The sequence below is a fragment of the Capra hircus genome, chromosome 23, assembly GCF_001704415.2.
Source record: "Capra hircus breed San Clemente chromosome 23, ASM170441v1, whole genome shotgun sequence".
Classification (NCBI taxonomy): Eukaryota; Metazoa; Chordata; class Mammalia; order Artiodactyla; family Bovidae; genus Capra; species Capra hircus.
The window spans coordinates 38,526,809-38,539,173 of NC_030830.1; the positions used below are offsets into that span (position 1 = coordinate 38,526,809).

Here is a 12,365-nt window from a genome sequence, read left to right on the forward strand (position 1 = left end):
TGTGTCATCTTCGAGGCCTGCCCTCCGAGGGAAGAGATGTGCCCCCTTCCCCTCTGGAACTAGCTGGGATGCAGACGTGGTGAGGAGCCCTCTCGGACTGTGAGCAACACGGTGGAAGGAACCTGGCTCCTAACCTGGAGCCACCACACCAGCCTTGGGGGGCCGGGGTGCAAAGACCACAAGAGCGAGCAATGCTCTTGTGTTTTGTTGAAGCTCTGCGCCTCCAACCAGTGCAACTGCAGTGTCAGTCCGAGTTTGCAAAGCTCATTCCCAGGGACCACTGCTGATCCCGGAGCAAGCTGTGGGGAGGGATCGGCAGGCACATTCCCTCCCACTGCTCAGTAGCTGAGCTGAGTCTCAGGGTGGCCTGGCCAAGGTCACTTGCTGCTGAGTGGATTGCTGGGACCAGAGGAAAGAGAAGGTGGACAGAGTTCGGACCTTGGGTTCAGACTAGCTCTAGTTTGAAGCCTACCTCCCTGCTGCCTAAACCCTGTTCTGAAAAACCATGTGAAAATAAGGTGAGTGGCAAACTAGCCTCACAATGTGACTGTAGACGCTTTTGTTCTCAGAATCCAGAGAGCCTGCTTCCTAGACAAGTGCTCTTTCCCACAGGGATTCCCATCTCTGAGACAAGCGCCCTCCGAGAGCCAGCTGTGGGAGCACCAAGGGATGAACGGGAGTGAGGAGACTCTCAGAGGGGTGATGTCTGCGGTGGGACTTGGAGGATGGGGAGACGGGACACAGGGAGAAAAGAAACGGGCCGGCACCTGTGGGAGCGGGGACAGCTTGAGCAAAGGAACGAGGCAGGACACATTCCGAGACTGCTATGCACTCGAAGAGGAGAACTCTCAATTCCAACCCTCAGCCTCAGCTCCCTCCTTTCAATATTTTACTTAGTGGTTTGGGTGTTTAGTGGGTTGTCACTGTGAGAAGGCAGTGGAAGAGATCTTGGAAAATAATTACTTCTAGAGGACAAAACAGAGTCACCTGATGAGCTCAGCTAAAAGGCAGCTAAAAGTCCCCTGCCCCTGTCCCCCACCTAGCAGAGGAACAGCCACTGAGGCTGGTACCCACCCAGCACCATTCTGTGCCAGGAGACCAACCAGCCTCACTCCCCCTGGGCTTCTCAGACTCACAGTCCTTATCTGGAGAGATACATGTTGTGAAATGTTCCTGCAGAAAACAAAGCCTAGGGAGGCTACATGCAACTTCTATGCAGATTCAAAATTGTTTCAAAATGATATTAAAAGAAACAGAACAAAGCAGGGTTGGGAATATGCAGATGAAGCCCCATTGGTAAATACTGATAAGTGTTGAAGTTAGATGATAGGTGGGTTCTTGAGGGTGCATTATATTATTCTCTCCAAGACACTTGAAAATTTTCCACTTAAAAAGGTTATTTAAGAGCTTCTCTGGTGGCTCAGTGGTAAAGAATCTGCCTGCCAATGCAGGAGACACAGGTTTGATCCCCAGGCCAGGAGGATCTCACATGCGACTGAGCAGCTAAGCCTGTGTATCACAACAACTGGGCCTGTGCTCTAGAGCTTGGGAGCCGCAGCTACTGAGCGCCTGTGCTGCAGCTAGTAAACTCTGAGATTTAGAAGCTGAGGAGCTAGTTTAGTTGGTTGAGTAGTAGTGTGGTTCTCTGTGCTCCGCAACAAGAGAAACCACCGCAATGAGAAGCCCATGCACCGCAGTTAGAGAGTAGCCCCCGCTCGCCACAACTAGAGAAAAGCCAGGCAGCAGCGAAGACCCAGCACAGCCAGGAATAAATAAATATATTTTTTAAGTTATTGAAGGACTTCCCTGGAAGTTTAGTGGTTAAGACTCCACACTCCCAATGCCAGGGGCATGGGTTTGATCCCTGATTGAGGAACTAACCACATGCCAAGCAGTGTGGCCCCAAAAGAAAGTTATTTGAAAGTTTAAGAAATGTACATGAATGTTCATAATGACATCATTTATAATAGCTCAAGCTAAAAACAACCCAAACATTCCCCGACAAATGGATTTAAAAAATGTGTTATATCCACATAAGGAAATATTATTCAACGATAAAAAGGAGTGAAGTACTGACATGTGCTATAAGGGATGAGCTTAGAAAACCCTACGCTAAGTGAGAGAAGCCAGACACAAAAGGACACATATTGTATTGTATAGACTCCACTTATATTAAATGTCCAGAATAGGCAAATCTATAGAGACAAGAAGTAGGTTAGTGGCTGCCAGGCAATTGAATGGAGGAATTGAGAGGTAACAGCTAAGGGGTTGGCGTTTCTTTGACAGGTAATTAAAATGTTGGATGATTGATAGTGATGTTGGAGATACAACTGCAAATATACAAAAAGCCATAGAAAAAGAGAAACAGCCAGCAGAGGCTCCGAGCCATGAGTTTTCATAGGCTTCGATGTGAGCTCAGGCAAAAGGTGAGGTATGGACCAGCCCCTGAAACAAGGTCTGTCTGCCTCGTTTACGGCTCTCCTAGAGGAATTCGCAGAATCTAGCCCAGTCTGAAGCCTCTGGAGCATCACCGTTTTTCTCTATTCTGGAAAAATCCATGCCCCATTAATAAATATGGAATTTTGTTAGTCCTCAAAAGCCTGACCCATTTCCACTGCCCGGTTTTAGCTTTGCCAAGTGCACTGGGGCTTAACTGAGGCTGCACACCAGGATCACCTGGGAGTTGAATAAACACTGGTGCCGGCTTCCGCCCCAAGAGATCCTCATTTAATTAGTGTTGGGGAGAAGCCTGGGCAGTGGATGTTTTCAAAGCTCCCAGGTGATTCAGACGTGCAAGACTGAGAATCACTGACTAAGTGAAGAATGTTTTAATGAGAAGGAAAAAATATCAAAAGTATAGCATGGAGTATGGTGAGTATTCGGTCATGAAACTTCTCTTTTAGATTTATGTTCACACTGGGTCACAATATGAAAAGTACTTCTTACTGTAACTTTCAGCCTAGGAGTTTGGAAACCCCAGGTTGACGGGTCCTGTCAGTCACCGAGCTAAATGAAGGGGACCCACCAGCGGCAATCAGGTGCCCCCCCAAGACTCTGCGTGGGCCTCTCCAAGGACAGATGCTCCCCTGCTTCCAAATAGCCCTTTCCCATCTTGGACAACTCTTGCTGAGTCAAAAGCTGCCTTTCTGAAACTCTCACATCAAACCCTGACACCAGAAGACTGAGGTCTTTACCACCCCCTGAAGGCATTATGTGTCCCAATCACGTGACTTTGCTCTGTTGTCAAGCAGAGTCCGGCTAGAAGCTGAGGGTCCTGCCCAACCTGTCTTTACATGTCAGATTTCTACTCGTCTTTCAAGCCCCTGGACTCCCCTGATGGCTCAGACGGTAAAGCGTCTGCCTACAATGCGGGAGACTGGGTTCAATCCCTGGGTCAGGAAGATCTCCTGGAGGAGGAAATGGCAACCCTCTTCAGTATTCTTGCCTGGAAAATCCCATGGACCGAAGAGCCTGGTAGGCTACAGTCCACGGGGTCGAAAAGAGTCAGACACGACTGAGCAACTTCACTTTACTTTTCAAGCCTTATCGCGAATGCCCCTTCCATGAGGTCTTCCACTATGGGATCTGTTTGCTCTCTCCCTCTGCGCTCTTCTGCCTTTTAATTTTCTAATATACAGTTGGAACTTATTATACTATAACTAGTTGGTTACTGCCTTTGAGTTTGAATAAACTGTAAGCTCCTTGAGGGCATGGGTGGAGCTTCATCTTGCTCTATATCTCTGTGTCTTCTGCAGGGCCCAGTATATGCTCCATACACAATCATTGGTTGAATGAATGAACAATTGGCTTACCATGAAGTTTTTATAGGGAGGAAGGTACCAAGTAGCAGCTTAAGTGGGGATGGGATTTTAAGTTCACCAAATCCTCATTCTTTAACAAGAAAAAAAATGCATAACTTTGGCATTTGAGCTAGTGCTTGAAAGGTAAGTTGAAATTTGATAGGGAGAGACAGGTCGAGGAGTAGATTCTAGCCTCTGGTTGGAAATCCTGAATCCCCCCCACTGGTTGTCAGGGAAACCATCTCTCCTCAGATGGGTAAATGAATGAACATTCATTCTCTAATGCAGTTCTAATGAAAACCAGGCTCTTGTGTTAAGTGTTTTGCAAACATTTTCAGGTGCCCCCAAATTGCCCCTAAAGCAGAACTAGGCTCATGTTAGCAGAAGATGGACCCACTGCTGTCTCCGCTTCCAATGAACAAAACACAGTCTGAGGACGGAAAAGCCCAGGCTGGGAACAAGAGGACAGGGGTCGGCCTGGAGGAGAGAGGCTGGGGGGCGTGTGTTGAAGTAGTCTTTTTAAAAGAGACAAGCCTGTTGTTTGTATGCAGATAGTACGATTAGTTACACATAAAGTATAGGATAATCTACCAAGGAAATATTAGAGGATGTTCATGAGGTTGCCCAAGACAATATCAACAAACAAAATCCATCAACATTACTTTATATCAGCAATAATCAATTAGATTAGAAAATGCCGTAGAAAAAGGATCTTGTTTCCTATAGCAACAAAAGCTATTAACTCTCATAAAAGACACAAAAAATCTTTACTGAAGGACAAAAAAGTTCAGAAGAAATAGAGAGATGGGTAGGCTATTAACATATTATAAATGAGAAGCTATAATTTCAATCAAAATCCTAATAGAGCTCTTTCACATGGGGGAAAAGGGGGTCAAGAATAAGAGTCAAGGGATTTCCCTGGTGGTACAGTGGATAGGAATCTGTCTGCCAACGCAGGGGACATGGTTTTGATCCCTGGTCTAGGAAGATTCCACGTGCCACGGAGCAACTAAGCCTGTGCACCACACACTGAGCCCGAGGGCTGCAACTACCGAAGCCCGGACGCCTGGAGCCCACGCTCCACAGCAAGAGAAGCCACCGCAATGAGAAGTCTGCAGACCGCACCTAGAGAGTACCCTCTGCTCACCGCACTAGAGGGAAAGCAAAGACCTAGGGCAACAACAACAAAAACAGGCAAAAGGAGTAAGAGAGTCAGTAGTTGAAGAATAAATTCAAAAAAGAAGGAGAGGGCTGCCATATACGCTATATCCCTTATTATAAGACTATCACAGTCAAAATACTGTGGTATAGTGCAGAAATAGACAAATTCACCAATAGAGAGAATAGAGACTCCAGGGATTCCAGGAACCTGAATAAGCCAGAGGCAGCATCGCAAACAAGTGTGGAAAGAGTTGCCTATAAATAGTGTCGGGTATTTCGCTACCACAATCAAAATCTTCTATTTCTACCTCAAAAGAGCTACAAAATAAATTTCAGATGGATGAACTTAAATATGAAAGAGCAAAATTTCCAAACTCTTGAAAGAAAATACAGACGTAATCATTGTAACAAAGTAAAGATATTAAAAAACACAAATTGTAGGCAGAAAAGATTTGATATCCCTGACTGCATCAAAATTGGAATTTTCTGAGTAACGAAAGACATTGTCAGATAAAAAGGCAAGCTATGGAATGAGATGAGATAGCTACAATGTCCATAACTGACAAATGATTCATGTACAGCCTATATAAAGAACACCTACATGTTGAAGAGAAAAAGATTACCAGGAAAGGGTTATGAGCAGGTAAGTTACAGAAGAGGAAACACAAGTGGGTATTTCCCTGGTGGTCCGGTGGCTAAGATTCTATGCTCCCAATGCAGGGTCCTGGGTTTGATCCCTGGGCAGTGAACTAGATCCCACACGTCACAACTAAAGGTCTCCCGTGAACTAAGACCCAGCACAGCCAAGTAAAACGTTTTGGTTTTTTTTAAGAGAAAACACAAGTGGTAGATAGATGCATAGAGATGCTTAACAGCACTAGTAATCAGGGTGTGCAGGTTAAATAAGCAAAATAAAATGAGATATAACGTCACACTCATCCGATTGACTTAAAACTCTTCAGTCTTGGAGTTCACTGGTGGCCTACTAGTTAGGATTCTGCACTTCCACTGCCGTCTCCCAGGTTTAATCCCTAATCAGGGAACTGAGATCCTGCCAGCCACCTGGCCTGACCAAAAAAATTAAAAAACTCTACAGCCTGATAGTCCCAAGGGTTGATGATGACAATGTGGGGACATCAGGAACCACTAGTGGTTAAATATATGGATGTGAGAGCTGGGCTATAAAGAAGGCTGAGCTCAGAAGAACGGATGCTTTTGAACTGTGGTGTTGGAGAAGACTCTTGAGAGTCCCTTGGCCTGCAAGGAGATCCAACCAGTCCATCCTAAAGGAAATCAGTCCTGGGTGTTCATTGGAAGGACTGATGTTGAAGCTGAAGCTCCAGTACTTTGGCCACCTTATGCGAAGAGCTAACTCATTTGAAAAGACCCTGATGTTGGAAAAGATTGAGGGCAGGAGGAGAAGGGGACGACAGAGGATGGGCTGGTTGGATGGCATCACTGACTCAATGGACATGAGTCTGGCTAAACTCTGGGAGTTGGTGATGGTCAGGGAGGCCTGGCGTGCTGCGGTTCGTGGTTTCGCAAAGAGTCGGACACGACTGAGCGACTGAACTAAACTGAACTGAATTGAGTGGTTAATTTGGTACAACCGCTTTGGCGCATAATTTAGCCCTAGTCCGGTAAAGTTCATGTGATATGTATCCTAGGGAAACATTCCATGTGGACCTGAGAGACTCAAACAAGGATGCTCATTGCAGTGTTGTTTATAACAACAAAAACTTGGCCATGTCCATCAACAGAATGGCTAAATGAACCACGATACAGTTTTAATGGAATAGACACGGAAAGAGGTGAAGAGGATTAAAGGAAATCAGGAGACCCAGTCCTGGTTCTTGCTCTGCTTCTAACTGATGACAGGATGGGACAAGTCACGTGTCCCTCTTCGCTGAGTGCTCTCCCCAGACGTTCTCATGGCTCACTCCCTCCCCTCCTTCAGGGCTTTGTGCAAATTCCACCTACTCAGAGAGGCTTCCCTGACCCTGGTGTCCATACAACCAGTATCCATGCCCCCTGACGCTGCGTCATCAAGAAGCAGAGTGGCGGGATTTCCCTAGTGGTCCAAGACTCTGAGCTCCCAATGCAGGGGGCCCGGGTTCGATTCCTGGTCAGGGAACTAGATCCCAGGGAACTAACTACCTGTCATGCCACAACGAAGATCCTGAGTGCCAAAACTAAGACCTTGGTGCAGTCAAGTAAGTAGATATTTATTAAAAAAAAAAAAGCATCAGCATCAGCAAAGTGGCTTAAAGGTCAGGCTAGGTTAAAACACCAGCTTTACCAACTACTGTTTGCATGACCTTAGGCAAGTGATTTAAGCTTTCTGTGACTCAGTTTCCTCCTCTGTAAAATGGAGATAATAGTAGTTTTCAACCAAAGAGAACAGCGCCTGATTCGGGGGAGGGCTGGTTAGTAGTAAATTGCACGGCAGTTAAAATGAATGAAGTACACTTGAGTGACGGTGGCTCAATCTCATAAACACGCTGCTGGATGAAAAGAGCACAGCCCTCTCCCTTCCCTGAACTTCCCTCCCAGTCACAAGCGTGTGGCCAGCACGCAGACCAGCCCTTGGTCACACCACTGTCAGGGGTCCTTCTCATGGGTCTGAGTCCCTGTCCGCTGGCATTCACATCCCTCACAGCCTGGCCAAGTCAGTTTTCAGTTCAGTTCATCTCAGTTCAGTTGTGTCCGATTCTGCGACCCGGTGGACTGCAGCACGCCAGGCCTCCCTGTCCATCACCAACTCCCGGAGTTTACTCAAACTCATGTCCATTGAATCAGTGATGCCATCCAACCATCTGGGCAGGGTTTATTGACTGAACTGGATTAATTCTGAAAGTTCTCAAATGCCTGAAGACAGAGACACCACTGACCCTTCTGGCTGGTGTGTTTTAAGAAGTTGAACTAAAGACATGAGGAAGTGGGGACGATGGAACGGGTGAGTGGCCCGAGTACCTGGAAAGAGAGAGAAATCCCAGAAAAGGGGGTGTCTCCAAGGGAAGGGAGTCTGTGACTCCAAGACCAGGGAGTAGGGGACCCTCACCCCTTTCTGAAGGCCTGTCCTAGGGTCCACTGGGTGACTGAAGGATGAACTGCTACATTCACAGAGGACTTGTCATTAAAAAAAAAAAAAAAGATCTAGAAGGATCCCAGCAGAGTCCTTCCACAGGCTCTAGGAGGGGAAGTGGGACTGGGGACAAGGAGGGAGGTGAGTGAAGGCTTCTTTTTCCCTTTATACTCTAAATACTTTTGCATTGTTTGAATTGAGAAATAAGTGATTACTTGTGAATTATGAGAAAAGAAAAATTTAATCTTGCACGGAATGGGTACTCAGGGAATGGGTATTACAATTATTCTTTAAAACAGAGAGAAAGACATCTCACCCACCACAGATCCGCAGGCAGGAAGGGGCCCTGCTCGCTCCCCTCCTCACTCTGCAGCCGGCCCCTCATCCCTGGCCCTTCCTCCAACCTGTACCCTAAAGCGGATGCCCTCACTGCTCTCACCGCCCAGCCCCCTGCCCGAACAACAGCTTCCTACTGCTCTCCCTGTTTCTTTCCCCCTTTTACATTGCTCTTTCAACTTTATTTTTTTATATTTATTTATTTTTAATTGTCAACTTTATTATTTTTTGTATTTACTTATTTTTAATGGATCAATGATTGCTTTACAATATTGGTTTGATTTGTATCATATATCGACATGAATTAACCATCAGTGTACATACGCCCCCTCCCTCTTGAATCTCCCTCCTTCCTCCCACCCATTCCCACCCCTCTAGGTTGTTACAGAGCCCCAGTTTGAGTTCCCTGAGTCAGAGTCTCTTGGGCTGCAAGGAGATCCAACCAGTCCATCCTAAAGGAACTCAGTCCTGAATATTCATTGGAAGGACTGATACTGAAGCTGAAACTCCAATACTCTGGCTACCTGATGCGAAGAGCTGACTCATTTGAAAAGACCCTGATGATGGGAAAGATTGAGGGCAGGAGGAGAAGGGGATGACAGAGGATGAGATGATTGGGTGGCATTATGGACTCAATGGAGATGAGTTTGGGTAAACTCCGGGAGTTGGTGATGGACAGGGAGGCCTGGCGTGCTGTGGTCCATGGGGTCGCAAAGAGTTGGACACGACTGAGTGGCTGAACTGAACTGAACTGAGTTGTACAGCAAATTCCCACTGGCTGTCTATTTACGTGTGTTAGTGTATATGGCTCCATGCTACTCTCCCCTTCATTTCACCTCCCCTCGCCTCCCCCAGCGTTGCTCTCCTTGTTTCTGCCCTCCCTGGTCCGTCTCACTCTGCACAGCCCGGCAGTTGACACATACCAACTCGTTCACTCACTCAGGCGATTAACCCTCTAACGTAACCTGAGAATCTCAGCTGGACAGAGTAGAAACTGTGGCACAGAGCATCCAGCTGCATGCCCCAGGCCCACACCATGAAGCACCAGCGCGGGGACTCAAACCCTGGGGGACTGGGCCACCTGTCCCCATTGCCTCCTTCCTTCCTCCCCACTCCCCAGGAGTGAAATCTGTTCTCTCTGCTACAAGGTCCATGTGACCTGGCCCTTGCCTGCCCCTCCAGCTTCACCCCCACCCCCCTCCTCACTCCCCAATGCCACGGGCTCCCCGGCTGGTCCTGTACCCAGAACAGTCTTTCCTTCCCAATCATCAAATGGCTTGCTCTCTCGCTTCACTCAGATTTCTGCTTGAATGTCACCTCCTCCAAAAGGGCCCCCGTGACCACCGTTTCTCAAACAGTCCTCACTTTATTCTCTGACCCTTTCTTGCTGCGATTTTATTCATAGTTCTTATCACTTCCTGATCTGACGTTAGGAGACTACTTGTTTGGAGGCTTATCGTGTGTCTCCACTCTCTCTAGAATTTCTGTTCCGTGGGGGCAGGGACTTTGTCCCCAGTGCCCGGAACACAGGCTCACACAGAATGGTAGTGCAGCGAATGAATAAATGCTCCCCGCCCCCACTCCCCAGGTGAGGCAGCCCACCGTGGATGTCAGCCTGCTCCGGGACCGGGTCTGGGCCTGCCGTGTGGGCTGCTCGGAACGGTCCACTCCCCTTTCACAGGATGGTGCTCCTGCCTGTCAGTGTGCCGCCCCATCCTTCCCCCCGGGCCTCCTGGACAAGTGGGGCAGCAGGCAAAGTGAGGCCTCCCAGATTCCTTCCCAGTTTCCCCCTGCCAACCCCTCTGTCCATCCCTCCAAGCCCAGGGCTTTCACTCCCAGCCGCTTGGAAGCTGGTCTGACGAATCCACCTCCACCAAGATGATGAAGATGTCAATTTGTCCTTCCCAGGGATATTTGCATTTTTAAATGAGGCCAGGCTGGAGCAGCTCTTCACCCAGTGTACACCTCTGTCATGGTGTAACTCCCAAGATGGGATGTTTCAGAGAGATACAACCTTTCCCTCTCCCAGAGCCCGGGAGACAGTGTCAGGTCAGGGTGCTGAGGGAGAGGGAGACAGAGTTCCAAGCTCAGCCAGTGGGTCAGAGACTGGGACCCAGCAAACCCTGACCGCAAATGCTATCCCACTCCACCTACATCTTCCCTTCCCACCACCCAGACGACCTGGCTTTGTTCCCCAAAGCATCCCCAAGCAACCCTCAGGCTCTGCTTTGTGGAACCCCTCCAGAGGATCCCCAGGGAACCCAGAACAAAAGCCTTACCCATTTCGATCCCACAGATGGCCAAGGCTGCCACCACTGCACCTGCTGACGTCCCAGCGAAGCGATGGGCTGTTTCCAGCATCCGGGGGGCCAGGTCCCGAAGGGCGTCCACCGCCCCAGCCTGGTAGAAGGAGAGGAACCCACTGCCCGAGAAGGAGATGGAATGAGGGGTGTCAGGGTCCCCCTTGAACACCTGTTCTTCCATCTCCTCAACCTGGGACCTCCCAGGGAAGGGAGGAAACTCTCAGCACCGATGTGTCTGAACGCCAGCCACTCTCCTGTTGAAACTTGCAGCCAAGCTTCCCTGCCAGCCCGGAGCCTGGAATGTGGCTGTCGCTCCCCGGGCGGCGGCTGGGACACCCACAGTGGCTCAGGCAGCAGCTGCCTGGGCCTGTTGAGCTCGGTCAGGAGGCAGCCCCAAAGCCTGGTAAAGGCCCCAGCGGGCAGCGTCCTGGCCCAGTGAGCGCCCTCCTCTGCACTTGCCTGGTACCCCTTGGATCGCAGGTGGCCGCCACGCAGGGCTGGGCCCAGGAAGAGGTGCTGCTCAGCCCTGAGTCCCAAAGGGTTCACTCATCGGGTTGCTAAACCTCCACGGATGGGTATGGGATGGCGCCTCCCTCCCCCGCACGCTGCAGCTGTAAAGGGAGTAAACGCTGGCCTCCCTCCAGGAGAGGGTATTCCTTTCCCACAGCGACAGGGCTGCCAAGCCGGCTCTGGTTTCTGAGGGAGACTCGGCTCACAGCACCCATGCCCCCACCGCAGCGCCCCTCCCTGGGATCCTGCTCCAGGCTCCGGGTGGCGTGTGTGAGGTGTGATACAATTATTTTTATTTGTTCTTGCATAAGTCCCCCTTTGCTTACTCATCTGTTTATTCACGTGTTAGGACTGGCCACCAGTTAAATTGTAAAGGAAAAGAGTTTGGGCTCCAGGGCCCCCACCCACCGCCTCTCCAGCTCTCACCTTCTCTCCTCCGCCCTTCGCCAACACACCAACTCTTAGCACTCTCTGTCCAAGCCTTGAATCTCTGCGCTGTGTCCTAAGTGTCCCGCAAGAAGTCAACCTGGAATCTCCATCATTCTGTGTTATGGCATCACACTGTATTCTCACTTTGAAATGAGAGGTTTGAAATGTCAGTATTCATGACATCTCATGTCATGACGTCTCATGTTTGAGATGTCAGTAACCCCAAGGATGAACAGCTTGGGACCTCAGGTTTGGGGGCATCTGGGTCAGAGCAGAGAGATGATTTGGAGCCTAAGGGGAAAGGCACGTGGTGGGGAACCAAGGGTAGCTCCAGGGAGCCCTGGTCGTGCCAGTCTGGAGCAGTGCAACATGCCCTGGCAAGGAGAGTCTTCCTCACTACCAGCAAATGTCACCGCCTAAGGATGTTGCAAGACAGCGAATTGGCCGGCGTCCCCCTTCTCTGTCCCCCCAGGGCACACAGAAGCTGGGTCAGAATTGGAGTAGAGACACAAAGTCTCCTGCCCAACGCTCAGTCCAGCTCCATACTCTGCTAGGATGTGATAGCCACACTGAACCCACCAGGGGAAGTGAAGTGAAATGAGGTGAAAATCACTCAGTCGTGTCCGACTGTTTGCGAGCCCATGGACTGTAGCCTACCCGGCTCCTCTGTCCATGGAATTCTCCAAGCCAGAATCCTGGAGTGGGTAGCCATTCCGTTCTCCAGGGTATCTTCCCAACCTA

The 12,365-nt window shown here is 49.3% G+C and overlaps 1 protein-coding gene across 5 annotated transcripts in view; it reads right to left on the reverse strand.

Moving 5' to 3' along the window:
• Positions 1-11,384, reverse strand: part of PNPLA1 (patatin like phospholipase domain containing 1) — a 52,822-nt gene extending 41,438 nt beyond the window's left edge. Inside the window, exon 1 of one of the 5 annotated variants that reach the window (XR_001917132.1) lies at positions 10,662-11,382. Coding sequence is in view for 3 of the 5 variants with exons in the window: in XM_018039266.1 (XP_017894755.1) it covers positions 10,662-10,866 (205 nt within the window). In the remaining 2 variants the exon portion in view is untranslated. Of the gene's footprint in view, positions 1-10,661 lie in introns of all 5 variants that reach the window. The other 4 variants (XR_001917133.1, XM_018039266.1, XM_018039267.1 and 1 more) reach the window with 4 other exon arrangements.